This window comes from Lepidochelys kempii, chromosome 1 (assembly GCF_965140285.1).
Source record: "Lepidochelys kempii isolate rLepKem1 chromosome 1, rLepKem1.hap1, whole genome shotgun sequence".
NCBI lineage: Eukaryota > Metazoa > Chordata > Testudines > Cheloniidae > Lepidochelys > Lepidochelys kempii.
Window position 1 is genome coordinate 176,623,494 of NC_136380.1, and position 22,308 is coordinate 176,645,801.

General features: G+C 40.0%; 1 protein-coding gene across 7 annotated transcripts in view; it reads right to left on the reverse strand.

Moving 5' to 3' along the window:
- The window catches only part of USP25 (ubiquitin specific peptidase 25), a 147,080-nt gene that overhangs the window by 87,672 nt on the left and 37,100 nt on the right, over positions 1-22,308 (reverse strand). For all 7 annotated transcript variants that reach the window (XM_073303641.2, XM_073303658.2, XM_073303650.2 and 4 more), the window contains exons 4-5: positions 9,295-9,418; positions 3,722-3,884 (exon numbers count right to left, since the gene is read on the reverse strand). In XM_073303641.2, the coding sequence (XP_073159742.2) occupies positions 3,722-3,884; positions 9,295-9,418 (287 nt within the window). The remainder of the gene's footprint in view (positions 1-3,721; positions 3,885-9,294; positions 9,419-22,308) is intronic.

Here is a 22,308-nt window from a genome sequence, read left to right on the forward strand (position 1 = left end):
TATCTGTGAAAATTGGGTGTTAATAAAAATTTAGCTAGATACATAAAACTCAGGCCTTTCAACATTTTGCTATGGCATGAGACCCCTGGGAAGAACATGACTATAAACAAATTTGAAACTAACTGGTCCATTTTCACTATTAAAACTGAGAGAAGAACACACAAAGAACAAAACAGACAGACAATGAATAATAGAATAGTTTGGCAGAATCTTTTTTAATTTTTTTAGTTTTACAGACTGAGGTACTATCTGCAGCTCTGCTAATTTAAGTAATTTATTTAAAACACAATACTTTTTAGCCTGACGGCATCCGTATAATAGAAATTCATCAAAAACGGAGATAAATTGGTTAGTCTCTAAGGTGCCCCAAGTCCTCCTTCTCTTTCATTGAGCATAAGTTTCGTGAGCTACAGCTCACTTCATCGGATGTGTTCAGTGGAAAATACAGTGGGGAGATTTATATACACAGAGAACATGAAACAATGGGTGTTACCATACGCACTGTAATGAGAATGATCAGGTAAGGTGAGCTATTACCAGCAGGAGAACAGGGGGAAAAAACCTTTCGTAGTGATAATCAAGGTGGGCCATTTCCAGCAGTTGACAAGAACGTCTGAGGAACATGCAGAAATAGTTTTACTTTGTGTAATGACCCATCCACTCCCAGTCTTTATTCAAGCCTAAGTTAATTTGTGTAGGTAGGTAGGCAGGCACAGCGGTCACCACCCTATACTGGAAACCTACTGACCACTATGCCTACCTACATGCCTCCATGTAGCTTTCATCCAGAGCACACCACACGATCCATTATCTACAGCCAAGCTCTATGATACAACCGCATTTGCTCCAACCCCTCAGACAGAGACAAACACCTACAAGATCTCTATCAAGCATTCTTACAACTTCCTCACCCACCTGCTAAAGGGAAGAAACAGATTGACAGAGCCAGAAGAGTACCCAGAAGTCACCTGCTACAGGACAGGCCCAACAAAGAAAATAACCGAACACCACTAGCCATCACCTTCAGCCCCCAACTAAAATCTCTCCAACGCATCATTAAGGATCTATAACCTATCCTGAAGGACGACACATCACTCTCACAGATCTTGGGAGACAGGCCAGTCCTTGCTTACAGACAGTCCCCCAACCTGAAGCAAATACTCAGCAGCAATCACACACCACACAACAGAACCACTAACCCAGGAACCTAGCCTTGCAACAAAGCCCGTTGCCAACTGTGTCCACATATCTATTCAGGAGACACCATCATAGGGCCTAACCACAACAGCCACAATATCAGAGGCTCATTCACCTGCACATCTACCAATGTGATATATGCCATCATGTGCCAGCAATGCCCCTCTGCCATGTACATTGGTCAAACTGGACAGTCTCTACGTAAAAGAATAAATGGACACAAATCAGACGTCAAGAATTATAACATTCAAAAACCAGTCGGAGAACACTTCAATCTCTTTGGTCACTCCATCACAGACCTAAGAGTAGTAATTCTTCAACCAAAAAACTTCAAAAACAGACTCCAAGGAGAGACTGCTGAATTGGAATTAATTTGCAACTGGATACAATTAACTTAGGCTTGAATAAAGACTGGGAGTGGATGAGTCATTACACAAAGTAAAACTATTTCCCCATGTTTATTCCCCCCACCCCTACTGTTCCTCAGACATTCTTGTCAACTGCTGGAAATGGCCCACCTTGGTTATCACTACGAAAGGTTTTTTCCCCCTGTTCTCCTGCTGGTAATAGCTCACCTTACCTGATCACTTTCGTTACAGTGTGTATGGTAACACCAATTCTTTCATGTTCTCTGTGTATACAAATCTCCCCACTATATTTTCCACTGAATGCATCCGATGAAGTGAGCTGTAGCTTACGAAAGCTTATGCTCAAATTAATTGGTTAGTCTCTAAGGTGCCACAAGTCCTGCTTTTCTTTTTGCGGATACAGACCAACACGGCTGCTACTCTGAAACCTGAGATAAAGAGGAATATCCAAGTTGCAGTGGGAGAGGTCTAAGTTGGATATTCGGAAAAACTATTTCATTAGGAGTGTGGTGAAGCATTGGAATGGGTTACCTAGTGAGGTGGTGGAATCTCCATCCTTATAGGTTTTTAAGGCCCGCTTGACAAAGCCCTCGCTGGGATGATTTAGTTGAGGTTGGTCCTGATTTGAGTAGGGGGTTGGACTAGACCTCCTGAGGTCTCTTCCAACCCTAATCTTCTATGATTCTATGATCTAGTTTAATGTCTTAAGATGCAGGAGTGGTCTTACAACTTAAACATACAGTATGCAAAGTATAATTAAGAAACTTCTCTCTCCCAATTAGATCTCAGTTATTTTCACAATATTCAACAGCTAATAGATACATATTTTCAAGATATCCACAATCGTTTAAAGATGGACTGATTTTCCCTTTAGCCATTTAGTTAAAAAATTTCGAAGTCTTCATAAGCATTATGCATAAAGAATATCTGATATGAGTCTAACAACATTTCATTAGTTCAGAGACATGCTGCGGTATACTTATTCACTTTGAGTAGTACTTTACTTCTCAAATAGTTCTGAACTGAGCAGGACTGCTCGAGGAGTAAGGTATTACAGTGAGTATGGATGGCAAAATTTGGCCCTTCCTGTATAGATTCAAGATTATTTAGACTAGCAAAAGGTCTTTTAGGTCATGTAGTCCATCCTCTTGAATCACCACAGGATAGAACTGACAGATTTCTACAGAAATACAATTCACTCCTATTCTAATCTTGCCTTGATCATTTTCAGTGATGAGATTTTACTTCCCTTGAGAAATTATCTACAGTCTAATTTACTTCATATATTTAACCGATTTCTTAATAGCTTATTCTAAATGATTCCACTCAAAATTTAAACCTCGTATACCAATTCTGGCTACTGCAAACTGCTTTTACTGCTTTTTGGAGATAAAACCAAATGAGCAAAAATCTCAATTCCTGATCAAGGCACTTGAATTCTTTTCACCTTGTTGCAAAGTGAAAAACATTTTATATACATAATTATGCCAAACGAATAATTAAGTCTTCATACCAGCTGTACAAACAAACAGTTTACCCAGTACCACAGTATATGTATATTAGCTGGGCTAGCCAGACTAATTTAAGACAGAATGACTATGGCTACACTGGCCTTTTTTCCTCTCTTCCAAAGATCTTATCTCTGCCTCTTACCCCAACTTTGTGGCTACCCTACAAACAGTCCATTGTTGGGTGGTGGGATTGCAACATCCTAAATCAGTAGAACTACAACAAAGGATAGTCAGCCACTCTCCTCCTCCCACCTCTAAGTCATTTGCACATAAAATTTTATTTAAAATATTTATTCCTTGATTTTCAAATACTTTGAGCACCAGAAGCTGCCAAAATAGTAAGTGTGAGCTACAGGCCCTCATTACCTTTGAAAAAAATCACGCCCTTCATCATTAACAAGTTTTGTGACTTACTTTGACACCTCACGTATCCAAATCAGATCAGTAATTCACTATACATACCGCACTAAAGCCAGTATGAACATTTATAGGCTTATGGTAAACAGAGAATGCTTAACTATATCTCATTCCTTACCTTTAAGAATAGAGAGGGAAAGTAAGTTTAGATACTGTCCATCATCGCCAGTTAGTTTTATACAAATTATATTACAACAGAAAGTACAGCTAATCAGCAAACGCACTTACCTGAATAACAGCACTAAACCAGCATGTGTTGCCAACATTCTTTAATCCAACTGGACAACTGTCTTGCCTTTTTCGATCATAGGGGTTTGGAGAATCACTCCATACTTCTGGATGTGTCCTTTTCAAACTTGCTTTATTTTCTGCTATACTGGCTTCTAGAACTCTTAGAAAGCAGAAAGAGAAATGAAAAAATTAAAAGTAAAACAACAACAGTAAGATAACGGTATAATATGTAGTCACACCTTCAAATATCCATACAGAAATAATAACTAACCATTTGGTAACTTGTCAGATTTATTCTTGACTCAAACACTTTTTTTAAATGTGCCACAATGCACCTTGGAAAATAAGATGGTATTTTATTTGCAGATGCAGTATTGTAGCTGATTTTCCACTATAAATGGCATTACATAGTTATGCTTATGAATGGAGTAAGCTTTCATGACTTAATTCCACTAAATAAAGGACATTAATTTTAAAAAGTCAAAGACCAATCTTAAAACTGGGTCCTAATTGTTTAGGTGGACAACAACAAAGTGGGAAACAGAAGTAGTTTGAGAATCTGCCAGTAGTCATTTTTCATCCATACTTATCACTGTGCTTTATAAAGAATATCACCACCATTTTACTGATGAGAAACTGTAATGAAGGAAATTTACCTAGCTCACTCAAGATCATGCAGCATACCAATGACAAGCAGATAATGGAATCCATGTTTCTGGATCCTCATTTCCGCATCCTGTCAGTGGATTCATTGCCTTATGTAGCTCAAGTGTACCTTGTAGATTAGGAAAAACCCACTCCTCTACCCAGAAAATCTTAAACTGCTCCCATACAGAGTAGTTGGCAGATTCAAGACTTTACTACATTCCTTGTAAGAAACGTATTGTTCAGATGCAAGGAATTCATCACATATACAGAAGCACAACAAAAGCTGGAGCAAAAGCTCATGAACCCCACTGAGTTCAAATCACTGAGATCTTACTATATAGGGCACCGTAGGGCAGGCATTTTACCTTTTAATTTGGCTATTAACTAAAACAAATTACTTCCCATATTAGCAAAAAATCAGTATTGCCTCTTGAGAAAACCTGAAAGATAAAGGAACAATTTTTTTTTTAAATTTGCTTCCCCCATCACTGGCATTTCTTTGATAGAGTTAGGAGACAGCTACACTTTGGGAGAAGATCAGCTATTTGATGGTGGCATTAAAGAGGACTTCAAAGCAACTATCACATCAGTTTAAAACAATTTATTGAACAACAAGTACAACCTAAACTCTGGTTTACAACTGATTTTGGTCAACAATTGTCAGAATGTGTAATACAGTTTGAGAGAGATCTGCTCAGCCCAACCAAGAAAAGGGCAGAGTACCCTACTGTGAATTTCCTAAGCAGCCTTTGCACACAGGGTTCATATAGAGCTCCAGCTGGACTGTAAGACTGGTCTGCCCAGGCAGAAAAGTGGAATTCTGACACCTGCCCAACTACAGGGATCCATTCCCTGGCACAGGTGAGTGAAACTGGCATCCCCTGATCTTTTAACCTACTTACAATAGTTCTGATACCATAGATTTAGCCAAAGACCAGTACCATTTATGTATTCAGTTCATTTTTAATGATTTTTCTTTTTAGAATTTTCTCTTCCTTTAATAGTAGAGGGTTCATCAATCTGATCACGTATAGGTCTTTCTTAGCTCAGTTTAGATAAAGCTTTATTACTAAAGCTGACTTTCACCAGCCTTGTGGCAATTTTTCCTAGTTAGAAATGAATCATCTGCTGGGAGAGGATTAGGCCTAACACTATCTGCCCTCAGATTACAGTGCTTTTATAGTCAATAACCCGAGACTCAAACATCAGCCTCAACAAATTCATGTCACAGTATGAAAGTTAGCTTTCTAATTCCTTAATCGGTTTTTGACAAGAAAATAGTTCTCAACAACCTTAATCAGAGTGTGCAAGAACCAGTTATGGCTCAGTAAAACAGCTATTCAACATAAATTACTTGATGGGATATACTGGACCCTCTCAGCCTCCCAACTGTCATCTTGAAATTGCTGCCAAAGGTTAAGCAAAGGAAGCTTGATACGAGGCCATTCTCATATACGTAATATGCTGTGGGACTTACGAGAAAGAATCTCTCTCTCACATTGTCTTTGACATGTGGAAGTGATCTGTCAAGATAATTGGGAGGAGGATGTCTTACTTTTGGCTCTGGGTATCATCAACCCTCTTCAAAAACACAGCATATGGAACTGAAAAGGGCTCCCAAGAATGGTGCCAACAACCAAAAAAGTTATTATTTAACTGGAAGAGCAAGACCAAGACATGCATCAATCTCTTGATGCATTTTTAGACATGACTCACCGTGTAGGAAAAAGGACCTTCTTAGTTTTAACAAGTAAATTTGGGTATAATCTTGCACTCTTTAGCCAACCAGAAGTCCCACTATCGTCAGTGGACATTCTGTCTGGGAAAGGGCCAAAATATTGGACCCTATTTGGAAATACTTTCTAGAGTTAAAGAGCTTGATATCTAGAATGACCCTATCCCTTTCTACCATTGCCATTAAATATGGCAGTTATTTACTTGCTCATATTATTACAATCCTAATTATTTTACTCATATTTACACTTTGTTTGAAACCATCAAGTTTTAAACGATATAGCAGATGAGGAAGTAAGTTATAGAAATTCTAGTAAGAACAGCTGCCTGTTTGATAACAGAACACATTAGTGGGCTGAGAAATCTTAAGGTCATTAATATTCAAAGAGCAGTATATTTGGATCATTTTAGTATCAGGACAGGTGACTATGAGTTCTGGATACTCTAGGCTTGCTTCTTCCTTAGAGGCAGCTATGGCCAAACAATTTGTGGACCACAATGGAGTTGCTATCATATGTCCTATAAAATCAAAACCTATATTGCAGGAATGTTTGAGAGAAAACAACTGGGTGAGCTTTGTCATGTTAATGCACTGGACTTAAATGCTTTATGGAGAGATTCAGCCAGGAAGAAAAAGACATTTCTACTTTAAAATAACAGAATCAATATTCTTCAATGGTAACAGTTTGTGTGCACGCATGGCCATCTGGGTTGCACATCTCTCAATAACCTCGAACTGACCAGTCCTAAAAAATATCAATTTAATGCCAAAAAAAAAAAAACCCAAACAAAACTACTGTAATGTTTCATGAATATAGTGATCACAGAAATCAATAAATCCATACTGTTCCCATAGAAACCTTAACTCCACCCCTAGCAAACTCATTTGACATCTGTCATTTGTGCCTTTGAAAATCTTCCCCATAGTGAGGATACCAAATTAAAAGATACATACATATATCCTTCAATTATTAAAACTGATTTTTTTCCAGTTTTCTTTCTTGCCACTCCAGTTTTTATTTGACTTTTGTCTTTCCCTTAGCCTAATAAACAAAGGCAGACTACTGCTTTTGACCTTGTTTCCATTTTTTTTTTTTTAATCAGTTTCACTTTCTGGTTTTCAGAACAGAGCAAAGCTGCCAACAAACAGCAAAGGAATGAATGCTAGTATCCAAGGAGAAAATAAACCTATTTGTGTTAGGCTTTCTATACATACAAAAAACAAAACCTAAAATCCTGTCATAAATTGACCATACTATTTCTGAAAAACCTTAAGTGTCAAAATTTCTGTATTTGACTTGTGATTCAAATGTAATGTTACATGAATACACACATCTATAATTAAGAGATAAGCATGTTGATAGTATAAACAAACACTATTTATTTTATTTTGGTAAGGCTGTATATGATTGACCAGAGAGATCCTATATGCTTCTTGTATGTGTGATACAAATAAAATGGCATATTGGTTTGTTAGTTTCTGCCACCAGAGAAAAATACTAAAACATTTGCAGTATTTACTTATAGATCAGAAGATTAAAAAGGCCACTTTTGGCAATCTTTGTAGTGTGGAAAAGGGACTATGGGTAAAAAGAAAAAGGTCTAAATCTAGAAGACCCTTCAAAAGCAAAAGAAAAGGTCCTGAATAGAGGCCAAAGCAAAGAACAAAAAAGGAAGTCGTCCTGCAAGATGCACCTAACCTTCAGACACAATTATGAAAACAGTCTAACTAAAAGTTCACAAGAGTGAACTTCTCATATGAAATTAGAGAAAAACAGCTTTAGCGGTCTTCTCATAAATTACTATTTTAGTACAAATTATGACAGAATATACATAAACTGAAACCTGAAGAACAATATCACCAGCCACATTAAGTAACTACCAGGTGCAAATCTCGCTCTTGTCTCAGCCCCTCCTGTCTTCCTAAGGAATGTAAGACATTTTATACTAGTCTAATAATGAGAGGACTAGTCACTAAATAGTTCTTCCCACACAGCTGGAAGGCTCTCTTTAATGGGCATGTTTACTTTTGCAATTAACACAGCTTCTATTTTTCAAAGAAAAATATTGTAGGGAAAGGTGGGAAATTACACTTCAGAGAGGAAGCCTTTTCATTATATCCCTGACTTTGCTAAACACAATGTGCTAAGCAGAACAGTTGTTGTGGTGGATCTCCAAGCTCCAACTCATCTCAGACTTAGGGTAAACGGCCATTTTGAAGAATAAAGCAACAGCTAGAGCAGCTTAACTTTCTGTGGGAACCACAGGAATGCACAGCACACCCCCAAGTTGGGTGCACACTTAACAAGATTACCAAATAACTATTGCAAGTGGGCAGTATCTCACTTTCAAACACTCATAACTTGGGTCAAATCAAAGCTACTTTCCTCCAAAGAAAAGCCATGCACAGCTTTCAGTGAGAACTATATCCACAGCTAATTGCAACTTTCAAGACTCCGTCATTTCAGCTCTACTGCTGTTCACAAAAGAGGTCACAATTTATGTTCCCATTTAAAAAAATTTTGCTAAAAAGTTAAACCAAAAAAACCACACCACCAAACCTTCTCCCACCCTTCCACCTTTGGCAAAACCAGGTCTAGAAAATTTCAGTCCAAAACGTGAATGTTTTTCAAAATTCTGACCCTCTAAAACAGAAACAAGTCTTGTAACAAAAAACATGTTGCCACCTGTAATGTGGTAGCTCTTGTTTCTGCTAAAATTTAAGAACACTAACAAAATTATGCTTTTCTGTCACAGAAGTGAGAAAGTGTTATTGTAATAATGAACATTGCAAGCATACGAAGTAGTGCTTAGCTTCTTAACCATATTTTGCTTTTCAACTCTTTCCCAAATACACCATAGAAATGTCTTTCAGTTTTAGGTTTGATTTGAGAAAAAATTGATCAAAGGTCTCTCCTTCCAAACTGGTCCTAGGTATTTAAGCAAATGTGCAGCCATGAAATATACTATTAATTTCTACCCTAAAAATAGAGGGCTGGTTTTTCAACAGAAAGCGTACAGTGCAGTAAACCAACACTCCTGAAGCCAGACGTATCAGCAGTACAACAGATGAAAATTAACAAGTTCTTCTTTATTAGATAGAAGGGGGAAGAAAAAAAAAATCAACACAGGCCAATCTCTGATTATTTTAAAATTTTATTTCTGCTTTATGTAAGTTGTTTGTTTACCTGCTAATGGCTTGCTCCTCATCTGTTATTCCAGTCTCCCTGAATGCCCTGTTTGATTCCTCCAAACTCAAGGCAATTGCCCTCTGAAGATCATCTTTATCATCTCCAGTGAGATCAATCACATCTGAAAAGCAAAACTATCTTTCTCAAAATTAAAAGTGAAACAGAATGAAAAATAAATCTTACTGTAGAGGACATAAAACCAGTGTGGACTGCTAAACCACGTTCAAATTCCTCCTCAAAATTCACTTCTTTTGGCTTGCTTTCCACCACTACTCTTAACGTCTTCACTACCTACTCCCTCTCCTACTTGATCATTAAAAGAAGGAAGAAAAAGAAAAACACAACACTTGCTCCTTTGTAACTAATGCTCTACAAAGAGCATTTTTCCTTTTTCCAAAGTCTTCCTGTTTCCCAAGTGGTCTCCATCAAATTACCCATCAATGTAGGACTGGTTCTGCAAACCTATAGCTTCCTGCAAAGTCCCTTCTCTACTACTGCTTTTAAGGTCAGTGTTGTAACTGTCTTTATCAAGGCCAAGATACTGCTTTTTCCAAATTACATTTGATGAAAATAGATTTTCCTTAAAGGCTATCTTCAAAGAGAACAGTCACTACTATCGCATATGGAGCAATGTGTGCTGAATGTCCCCAAAACACAGACAAAAGCCCAGTCCTGCAAATGCTTGTGTGTATATTGTACACACACACACACAATTAGATTAGTGATGTAGGTAAGGTAATTACATACATAGGCATTTGCAGGATTAAGACCTAAGCGAGGAGTCAGCACATTATTAGGCTAAATCTTCCCTTCCCTCCCTTTTTCCTCCCATTCTCCCTCTCACACATTTTTAGTTTGAAACTAAACATGTTGAATTTCCTTCAGTCTGATTAGTAGAAGCATCCACCACAACATTCAATTTCCAAAAACAAAGAAAAACGATCAGATATTGAAATACAAAATAAGAGTCCCCACTTTGGCAATCCATCCAGCCTCTTTTCTTTTACCAAATGAATAAAAATGTTAGGGGCCTATTTCTTACTTTCCCTACAACCGCAGACCCCACCAAAAAAAAAAAAAAAAAAAAGTTATCGGCTGCCAGCAAACATAACTTATGTAAGCTTCCCAACCTACTGTATGTAGCAGTGGAAACTCCTCTTTACTCAGAAGAGAAAGTATATTCTCTGTAGCGGCCCCCCACTGCTCAATTATGCATTCTAGTCAAGCAGAGAAACTCTTCCCAGAGCAGTCAGGCTAATGGGAATGACGGCCAGCTGTGCAAGACTGCTAGAAGGACAGAGGACTGAAGGTATCAGACTTTCCATGGCTGAAAATCCCACTCTGCAAGGCCGCGGGAGGGGGGGCACAGGAAAGAAGGAAGGAACGCATTATATTGTACAAAGATGACCCTTATATGTGTACCTCTGTGATGTCAAACCCAGAGTCATTACAGTGCCATTTTCACTTTCTTTCCTGTTCTTAAGGGCCAGAGCAAAGTCAAACAAAGCAGCTATGCCAGGGGTTACTCCAGCCTAAAAGCAATGTTAAAAGCAGATGGGAGGTGGGTGACAGAATGGAGAGCTACAAACTTGGGAGTTTTAGAGGAAAGGAGGTGAGGCAATTTGTTTACATGTCCCCTTTCACTGCCTAGCCTTCGTAACTCATTCCCAAGAGCTTCTCTTTTTAGCCTTCCCCTGTTAGATTGGCCTGCGGTGGAGTCAGTAGCCATTATTTTCCCAGTCTTATATAGCTGTGGATACTTTCTGTTGAATCAAAATAATACACTGAGTGTGTGATGTTACAATCATTTCCATAGCTACACACCAATACCAAATAGAAGTGGCAGCTAAGGAAGGATTGTTGATATCAAAACGACAGTTCTTTTCTCATATCTTCAGAAATTAGACAGAGCACTGGCCCTTCTCCCACTGCATTCCTCCTCACCAGCTTCCACCAAGGTCTGTGTTATTTGGTTGAAATTCAGTTTAATTTAGATATTGAGCCCTTAGGGTCAGCAACCACGTCTTCTTACCTGTAAAGCAATATACTTAACTATAGCACTCTAGTAATAAACAAGAGCAAGAACAACAGCAAAGTAACTCATTTTACTTTAAGTATCTTTGTGATGCTTGGAAACGGTTCCTGAATTGATTTTTTTTTTTTTTTAAGAACATTTAGAGTCTCAGGATTGTAAATCTCACTTTAGAGGGGGCTAAATACGTTATGAAATGATACACTCAGCTGATAAGGAAGCAACACTTGACGTATTATGGATTTTAGTATTCTGTACATGCCAATTCAGACAAAAAACCTGGCAATTTACAAATATGGTACCACACCTGCAAACTGAGAGACTTGGCCATTCAGAGCTGGAGTAGGAACATTTCACTGATTGTAGATAAAAAAAAATACATTAATAAAAATTCCAAAGAAGAGGCCAGCAGTGAAGCAGTTGGGAGTGTTATCCAATGGGCAGCATATTGATTTAGAGCTCTGATTCACTTGTTATTCAAAAAAATTAAAAAAGTAACAATTTCAGTTTCTATCATCGCCAAAACCATTTAATGAAGTTACAGGTCTACAATTTATAAGTATCTGTCGTTCTGCATTTCCCACCCATTTGCTGGTAGTCACTTAGCAACCCTGCAATCTCACTGGAAGTTTCCTATATTTCCAGTTGCAGAGTGCTGGTATTGATCACAACTAATAAAGGATGGTGAAAGGTTAGTTTGGGGTATATTGGAGGAAAGCAGGTTCGAATAAATGGGCATCCCCATTAATTAGGTGAATGTAGGATTATGTTAGTCACTTCTTCGGAGAGGTGGAGGCTTCTGCAGCCATTCGTTTTTCATTGGGGTTGATAAGAAAATCTTTGAGTTATCTGCATCTTATACAAAAATTGAAAGAGTCAATATTTAAAGTGAAAAATATAAACTTGGAAATCTCATTTTCTTTGCGCACACACAAACAGCATCTAAGACAAAACACACAGTAGTTTTATCAGTGCAAACTACCCGCCATCGAGTCCAGACATAAGTTCCCATTGCTAAAAAAAGCAAAGGCTGCCAAAATATTTCAAGGTCAAAGTCAATTGACACTTTGCCAGAATTGTATTTTTTTCCTTTTTCTGGTTTATGGAAAGCATATTTTTAATATTTTAAATGTGTACTAACATGTACTATTAGCCTAAATGCTAAGAACGACATCACAAAAATTTACTGTTAATTGCATTACTGCTAATTGTACTAAGAACAGAAGTTGATCATATAGTATTAAAACAAAAAGGAGAATCCCCATCTACGCTTTGTTTCTAAAAATTTTGGTAGTGAAAAGTATTTTTAAAGATGACATGTAATTACACATCACCAAACAGCTTTACTTTATAGGGTGCCTGATCCCAAGCCCACTGATGTCAACAGAAATGCTCCAATTGGTTTCAAAAGGCTTTAGCTCAGGCGCTATATGATTTTCTTTTATAAATTGTACTCACATCTCATGTGTTCATATACATTTCTCTCTAAACAAGCAGTTATTACCTATTACTTATCTCTCATCATATACACAGTCACTGTAACTAATTTGGGTCACTGGATATCTAAACGGGAACAGCAGAACCCATAGTTAAAAATTGATGTTACCTAAACTTCCTTTTCTACTGTACTTCGAGGACATCTGTTCTGATTGTTCTCTATATAATTATTCCTGATGCTCCAAGCATGCATGGTGTCCTCCCAAGAAAAATTCAAACAATCTTGTTTTTTTTAAAAAATTGGATTAATATTTTGTAGCTAGTTAATTCTTAAGTGGACTGAAGTCTTTTGGTGCAATACCTTGAAAATGAAAGGGCCCAAGGTAGCTAAATTTGAATTTTGTATAATCATTGGTTAAATTGGCTGATTGTTCCTTTGATCTATGACGTTCTGTCGATCTAGGAGTTTACAGAGTGCTGCAACACAGAACCAGTGGCTTGTGGTTATTGAATAGCGACTTCTACTGGAACATGATGAACCTACTCATTTTAAAAGCTGATCCTTTGACTGATTAAGTAGGAATTTAGATTTTGGAGCTAAAGTTTCTGAACTGAAATACCTACAGTGAGGGCTTGTGTCTGGATTAGGGTGACCAGACAGCAAGTGTGAAAAATCAGGACGGGGAGGGTTATAGGAGCCTACATAAGAAAAAGATCCCAAAATCGGGACATCTGGTCACCCTTGTCTGGATTACTATTGATTCATAGATTTTAAAGTAGAAGAGACCATTAGATCATCTGGTCTGACCCATATAACACAGGCCATATGTAGAATTTCACCCAGTTACTCCAGATTTGGCCCTACTAACTTGTGTTTGACTAAAGCATATCTTCCAGAATAGCATCCAGTCTTGATCTGAACATTTCAAGAGATTAAGAATCCAACACTTCCCTTGGCAGTTTGTTCCAATAGTTATTCACTCTCACTGTGAAAAATATGTTTTATTTCTGATTTCAATTTGTCTGGCTTTAAATTCCAGCCATTGGTTCTTGTTATACCTTTCTCTGCTAGATTAAAGAAACCGTTAGGACACAGTGTTTTCTCCCCATGAAGGTATTTATACACCATAATCAAGTCACCTTTGGACCAACCCCTTACAAACGACCCTGTAAGAAGCACTGAATTTATTCTCAAACTTTGCAGCCAAATAGGATGCTGTTGTTTTGTCCCACAATAAAATCACCTCTTAAATTTTGTTAATAAGCAAAGCAGCTCCTCAGAGTTATGCCAATGGCATTGAAACATCAGTTTGAGTCAAAGACTCAAGAATGCTATATCTGCTGTTCAGAAAGATTAGTTTTGAATGGGGAGGAAGGGGACATGATCTTTAAAAGGTCTAGCTAGGTACACTAGTGACCTCTAGTCACAATTAGTGTACAAAGATGAACAGTGGAACTACTGTTGGAACTTGCTTTTGCTTTTGATATAGTTTTTAGTTTGGTTTTGTTTTTTAATCTAGGCACCAGTGTGTATCTGTGATGCCCAAGGTCCGGTGTTTGAAACCCTCCCATAATAAGTGAAAACATTTCACTTACGCTAATAACCACACCACTGGTCCATTTTTTTCCAATTCATATACTCAGTTTGCTTATTCAGGAAGTTCCCATCAGATTTAAAATAAACTATTCATACTCTAGTTTAACAAGTTTTGTGTTTTTGAGAGACAATTATTGCATTATTTGAGTTCTTAATGTCAAAGATTTTACCAGAGTGAAATCAATGGCGCTGAAAAGAAAAAGCAAATGGGAGGAACCTGGAAGAGTGAGCAGGCTATGAAAGGTTTCAGAGTAACAGCCGTGTTAGTCTGTATTCACAAAAAGAAATGGAGGACTTGTGGCATCTTAGAGACTAACCAATTTATTTGAGCATAAGCTTTCGTGAGCTACAGCCCACTTCATCGGATGCATACTGTGGAAAGTGTAGAAGATCTTTTTATACACACAAAGCATGAAAAAGTACCTCCCCCCACCCCACTCTCCTGCTGGTAATAGCTTATCTAAAGTGATCACTCTCCTTATAATGTGTATGATAATCAAGTTGGGCCATTTCCAGCACAAATCCACGGTTTAACAAGAACGTTTGAGGGGGAGTGTAGGAAAAAACAAGGGCAAATAGGCTTGAATAGAGACTAGGAGTGGCTAAGTCATTATGCAAGGTAACCTAAGTTAATTGTATCCAATTTGCAAATGAATTCCAATTCAACAGTCTCTCGCTGGAGTCTGGTTTTGAAGTTTTTTTGTTGTAATATCGCAACTTTCATGTCTGTAATCACGTGACCAGAGAGATTGAGGTGTTCTCCGACTGGTTTATGAATGTTGTAATTCTTGACATCTGATTTGTGTCCATTTATTCTTTTACGTAGAGACTGTACAGTTTGACCAATGTACATGGCAGAGGGGCATTGCTGGCACATGATGGCATATATCACATTGATGGATGTGCAGGTGAACGAGCCTCTGATAGTGTGGCTGATGTTATCAGGCCCTGTGATGGTGTCCCCTGAATAGATATGTGGGCACAGTTGGCAACGGGCTTTGTTGCAAGGATAGGTTCATGGGTTAGTGGTTCTGTTGTGTGGTATGTGGTTGCTGGTGAGTATTTGCTTGAGGTTGGGGGGCTGTCTGTAGGCAAGGACTGGCCTGTCTCCCAAGATTTGTGAGAGTGTTGGGTCATCCTTCAGGATAGGTTGTAGATCCTCAATAATGCGTTGGAGGGGTTTTAGTTGGGGGCTGAAGGTGAAGGCTAGTGGCGTTGTTATTTTCTTTGTTAGGCCTGTCCTGCAGTAGATGACTTCTGGGAACTCTTCTGGCTCTATCAATCTGTTTCTTCACTTCAGCAGGTGGGTATTGTAGTTGTAAGAATGCTTGATAGAGATCTTGTAGGTGTTTGTCTCTGTCTGAGGGGTTGGAGCAAATGCGGTTGTATCGCAGAGCTTGGCTGTAGACAATGGATCGTGTGGTGTGGTCACGGTGAAAGCTGGAGGCATGTAGGTAGGAATAGCGGTCAGCAGGTTTCCGGTATAGGGTGGTGTTTCTGTGACCATTGTTTATTAGCACTGTAGTGTCCAGGAAGTGGATCTCTTGTGTGGACTGGACCAGGCTGAGGTTGATGGTGGGATGGAAATTGTTGAAGTCATGGTGGAATTCCTCAAGGGTTTCTTTTCCATAGGTCCAGATGATGAAGATGTCATCAATATAGCACAAGTAGAGTAGGGGCGTTAGGGGACGAGAGCTGAGGAAGCTTTGTTCTAAGTCAGCCATAAAAATGTTGGCACACTGTGGGGCCATGCGGGTACCCATAGCAGTGCCGCTGATTTGAAGGTATACATTGTCCCCAAATGTAAAACAGTTATGGGTAAGGACAAAGTCACAAAGTTCAGCCACCAGGTTAGCCGTGACATTATCGGGGATAGTGTTCTTGACGGCTTGTAGTCCATCTGTGTGTGGAATGTTGGTGTAGAGGGCTTCTACATCCATAGTGGCCAGGATGGTGTTATCACGAAGATCACCGATGGACTGAAGTTTCCTCAGGAAGTCAGTGGTGTCTCGAAGGTAGCTGGAAGTGCTGGTAGTGTAGGGCCTGAGGAGGGAGTCTACGTAGCCAGACAATCCTGCTGTCAGGGTGCCAATGCCTGAGATGATGGGGCGCCCAGGATTTCCAGGTTTATGGATCTTGGGTAGTAGACAGAATATCTACTGTGCGGATTTGATCTTGTGCTTTTTCAGGGAGTTTCTTGTGTGGGCTCGGGGGTGCGAGCTAGGGATGAGGGGCTGGGGGGTGCAGGAGGGTGCTCCGGGCTGGGGCCGAGGGGTTCAAGGGCAGGAGGGGAATCAGGGCTGGGGCAGGCGCATGGGAGGACTCAGAGCTTACCTCTGGGGCAGGCTCCGGGCCATGCTTACCTCAAGCGGCTCCCAGAAGCAGCAGCATGTCCCCCATCTGGCTCCTCCACAGAGGCGCTGCCCCATCTGCAGGCACCGCCCCAGCAGCTCCCATTGGCCACAGTTCCCAGCCAATGGGAGCTGCGGGGTCAGTGCTTGGGCAGCATGCAGAGCCCCCTGGATGCCCCTATGCCTAGGAGCCAGAGCGGGGGACATGCGCTGCTTCCAGGAGCCGTGCAGACTGGGACAAGCCCCAACCCTACTCCCCGGCTAGAGCGCCAGAGCAGGGCAAGCCCCGGATCCTGCTCCCTGGCAAGAGCTCAAGGGCCGGATTAAAACATCTGGAGGACCAGATGCGGCCCCTGGGCCATAGTTTGACCACCACTGTCCTAGACTCAACTTCATGGGATTTCTTTGTTCTTAAAGTGTTACCTTTTGAATGTCCCATCCAATCAATTCCACAGTTCCAGGGAATGTTGTGAGTACTAATGGGCAGTACCCTATTGATTTTGATGAAAATCAGAAAACCAGAAGTGGGAAATAGGTGAATGAGGAGCCTCTGGGATCCAGTTTGCAGACTCAGCACCTTCTAACAGCTTTACTATTGTCTACAGATCAAAGAACCAATTGATGGCAACCACAATCACCATCCAGCATAATGCCAATCCTCATCTCAGTCCATCCCATCATCCCAATATAGTTTAAATTTTGACATCCAGAATGACTCATCTTCCAAACAGAAAGAAAATAAGCAAGAATGGTGGAGGGATATGGGTAAATGGTGGTGAACACTGAGCCCAACACAGGGAGAGAATGAGAGCAATGGTATTGGGTGTGGCACACAGAGCCCATGGCATGTGCCAGAGGGAGGAATCAAGGGACATACAGCCCTTGGCATGACAACAAAGCAGTGGAGTTGCAGGGGGTCCCTGAAATAGAGAGGGAGAAGCGTTTGGCACACATGTAGTTTATGGGGAAAAAGAGGAATGCAAGGAGCCCCTAAGTGTGTGCAGGGAGCTCAGCCTATAGAAGCAACAAAGCCTGTGACCCTCTAGTTCAGGAGCGGGCAAACTTTTTGGCCTGAGGGTAAATCAGCAGTCTCTCCCATTTTCCCTTCTAAGTTTTACTCTGGCTCTTAAACTAACAATATCAATCCCCTTCCAGCAATGATCATCATAACATGCATCAGGTTTTGGAAATTGTATGGAGGGCCAGTTAGGGGAGGTTGTGCTTCCCCAAACAACCAGGTGTGGCCCAGCCCCTCCCCCATATCACATGTCCCCCCCCCCGCTTCTTGCCCCCTGACAGCTGCCCCATCCAACCTGCCCAGTTCCCTGAGAGGCCCCCAGAACCCCTGCCCCCTCCCCCACCGCTCCCTGTCCCCTGACTGCCCCCCGCTGCCCCATCCAACCCCTCCTCTCATTCCTGACTGCCCCCCCGATCCCTGCCCCATCCACCTCCCCTCCCCCGCTCCCTTTCCCCTGACTGCCCCATCCAACCCCCCCTCCTTCCTGACTGCCCCCCCAGGACCCCTGCCCCCATTCAACCCCCGTTCCCCACCCTCTGACCGCCCAGACCCCTATGCACACCCCCACCCCCTCCTCTGAACTCCCCTGCCCTCTGTCCAACCCCCCGGTTCCCTGCCCCCTTACTGCGCTACCTGGAGCGCCAGCGGCTGGAGCCGAGTCAGGACAGGCTCTGCAGCTGCACTGCCCCAGCAGCTCGCAGCCCCGCCGCCCAGAGTATTGCGCCGGTGCACAGTGAGCTGAGGCTGCAGGAAAAGGGGAAGAGCAGGGGAGGGCCAGGGACTAGCCTCCAGGGCCAGGAGCTCAGGGGCAAGGCAGGAGGGGCCCATGGGCCGTAGTTTGCCCACCTCTGCTCTAGTTAATATAGTTCCATAAATGTACAAGGGACTTTTACACGCATAAGATTGTCTCTGCCAGAGGAGCTTAAGAGTTACAGAGAAGAAGAATTTCTATACATGAAATGTTTCAGACTAACAGCCGTGTTAGTCTGTATTCGCAAAAAGAAAAGGAGTGCTTGTGGCACCTTAGAGATTAACCAATTTATTTGAGCATGAGCTTTCGTGAGCTACAGCTCACTTCATCGGATGCATACCGTGGAAACTGCAGAAGACCATGAAATATTTCAGGACTTGAATTTGATACAATTTTAGTGGCATGGGGGGGGTGAAATTTCTTTACTTTAGAACAGAGGGGCATGTGGTTATTTCTGTCAGGCTTGGCTGAGGTCTGACCCAAAGACAATATTTTTCGAAAATGAATTTCTCCCCCTTTCACTGCTTCTTCCTTCTCTAGCCCTGGATTCTTTAAGTTTCTCAATTAAAAAGGAGAAAATAAATACTATGTTTAACAATGTAACAATCCTGACTAACATCCCCAGACAAAAATAAATTGAGGTGAGCTGTTTTAAATCATGCTACTAAAAGGACTGAACTTCAGGTAGAAAGTGCTTCAAGTGCTCTATAATGGCACAGCTTTATTTAACACTTCTGTACTTCCCTAGGTTTGTGTGTTGTTATAGGCGCAGTGCTCCTTCTGCAAAAAACTGCCAGGTCTCTTTTGTAATGCCTGGGATCCACATGACAGCCAAAACCTCTAGATCAGAATTTTTGTACAGGTGTATTGCAACAACCCAACATTTAACAAGTTTTCATGCTATGGTTTCTATTTACATACACACAAACCGACAACTACCACTTGCACATATAGGGGATCAAATCAACTGTATATGCAGCTGTTGGTGCTAGAAAACTGCATGCAGGTGTTGGGACATGCACAAGTGAAGGCTGTATTAAGACTTCTGTAATAATGTGGCTTTTGTGTTTAATACTGAATTAATTTCGGATAAGTAGTAAATTATCAAATTTATGAAATATAAAGCATTGTTGGAGGTAGGAGTGGAAACGTTCTTTATTTTCATTAACTAGTCATGGTTTTAAAATCTTAACAATCGAACATTCAATTAATAGCTTTTCCAATTGCCGACAAGCCAATAATTTGCTATAAACAGGGTCGGGACAGAAAACCTACTACTCTTGAGGAACTTCAGTTTCCTAACACTTCCTTCCGTGTTGGATAATGTACCTGGTGGCTCAAGCAGATATTTTATTCTTTACTAAGTAAGCATCTTTCAATAGCATAGATCCAGTTAAGCCAATAACCTCAAGAATAAGCCAACAATGCCTTTTTGCTTGGCATGCACTCAAAAGCCTCAACAAACGGATATTTTTTGTTCCCTGGTAAGGGACTGAGTTTCCGGTATTTATCTATTGACCTCTTATCCCCAGTCTGGATGGCTGAGAAACTATAGCACTCTGCATCTAGATGACTCATGACATCTTAAAATTTCAAATGAATGTCAATGATCAAGCAATAAGGCATGATGTGATGAGTTTATCTTGAGATAATTACACCTTGGTGGGGTATATAATGGGGTTCAACACATTTAAATAGCAAGACACTCATCAGTTTTACACAGTGTTGCAGATTTAAGTGGCATCAACATCCCTCTTCATGGAATGGAATGATAAAGGTTAAAGTAATCATGTTATTGTGTTTTCGTATTTTGTCTTAACCCACATTTGCTTCCATTCTCCTCTCAAATCAACCACTGTCCTATTCCCACCCCCACCATACTCTGATTGCAACAGACTGTCCTGGTGATTTGTTTTGAGCTTTTTCTATTTATAAAAAAACTGAACAAATTTAGTGGATGCGATAAAGGTACTTATCGGCAGAGAGTGGACTGAGCAGAGAATAATGTAGCTTACAAAGTTTCTCAAAGTTCTGCAAAGTCTCCTCTCTTCTGATATGCAAGAGTTCTGCTATCCCAGTCAGGGATTTCTCTTCATCAGAGACAGCCAAAGTAGGCTGAATTGTTTAGTGGTTTTCTCATGTACAGAAATAAACTAGGATGAGACTCCCAAATACATTCATTCTGTGACCTAAAGCTAGCCTGCAAGGAATTAAGGATTCTCTAGCTTTGATGCCAATGAACTTGAACAGTCATCAGCAGATAACATAACGGACGTCAGTCTCCAAAATGTTAGTGTTTTTACTCCACAATGGTTCTTACTTCTAGATTATCTTTCAATTTTTCATCAGTTTCACAGCCATAAATATTTATTTTTTCTAATGATCAGTGCTGCAAATTAAACATGGATTTCAAACTCATAATGTGCTCTATTTCGTGCATTCTGTGGGCCATATTATACCCTCTGTTACACCCTATACAACCCTCTTGTCTCCAGTAAGGTTACATGGGGTATAAATGAGGGCAGAATGTGGCTCTGCAACTGGACTTCTTTCCATCAGTAGAGTAGTTAATGAAACATGAACAACAAACAACAACAGAAACCAACTCATTATCCAATATCGGTACTTGCTCTGGAATAACACAGTCATAAATATTGCAGTAGCAAATTCCTGTATCTCAGAAAAGTATGCAGATGTAATACTGGATCCATACAGGAAGCTGATATGTTAAGTATGCACCATTTTGGTACAGAAGCTTTTCTGACTTTACCCAGACCTAAATTACTTTAGTTACACAATATTTTGATATTTAATTTATTCTTAGGAAATTCTAATTTTCCACAGCATATCTGATAAATTTTATGAAGGGAGATCAGAAACAGAGAAGATTAAATACACTTTTCTGCACTGTACGGCTGAAAACCTAAACTAGCTCAGTTATTCCAAAACATAAATAAGCTTTAAAATTATATAAATCTACTCTTCCAACTCCAAGTTGTTAGAGACAAAACTAGATTTTCTAATGGATAATGTCTGCTTAAAATAATATGAAACCCTAACCCTGAACAAAAATGTCTTTACTTATGTTACCACCGCTTCCTGAAATAAAAACTAAGAGCAAAAGCCCATGCTCTTCTAAAGCAGAATTCCATTGACTTCAATGAAGGCATGCAGACTTCCACCGCTTGGGGGGTCTGGTGCAAAGAATTTTAAAATTTCAATTTTAGGTTTGTGTTTAGAAGAGATTAGAAACACAAAAACAATATTAACAGAAAATTCAGAAGTTACTACAGAACTCAAATCTATTATACACCATTCAATATACTCTGTTTCTTCCACGTTATTTCTCTTATCTCTTTAGAGAATAATTTCTACTTTAGGTAGCAAATGCTGAAATATGTGAACATAAAGCATTTATAAGGGGGCAAGACGAGTGTCCTCTCCAGGACTGAAAATACACTGTACACTCTTAACGTAAGAAAAAGATCAACACAATTAGGGAATAATCAGAAAATAATGCCTCCCGTATGAAACAATCTTAACCATTTTTAATGGTTTATCTTTTTCAAGAGACAACTGCCAACTTCTTAACAAACTTGGGAGTTAATCCTGAGAGGCAGAAAGCATGCTTAACACCTGCTGTTATCAGTTACCTCATGGACACCACTGACTATCAATATAGGGTCCTTAAAATGCATATGTGGTAACTTCTATAACATTGTATTTATAGCTTTAATATTTATTTTTATTCAGGTTTGAAGTACTCCTGTGTTTGTGGACTTTTGCCTCTCTTTAAAGCTACTTACCCTTCTTGAACTGGCATGC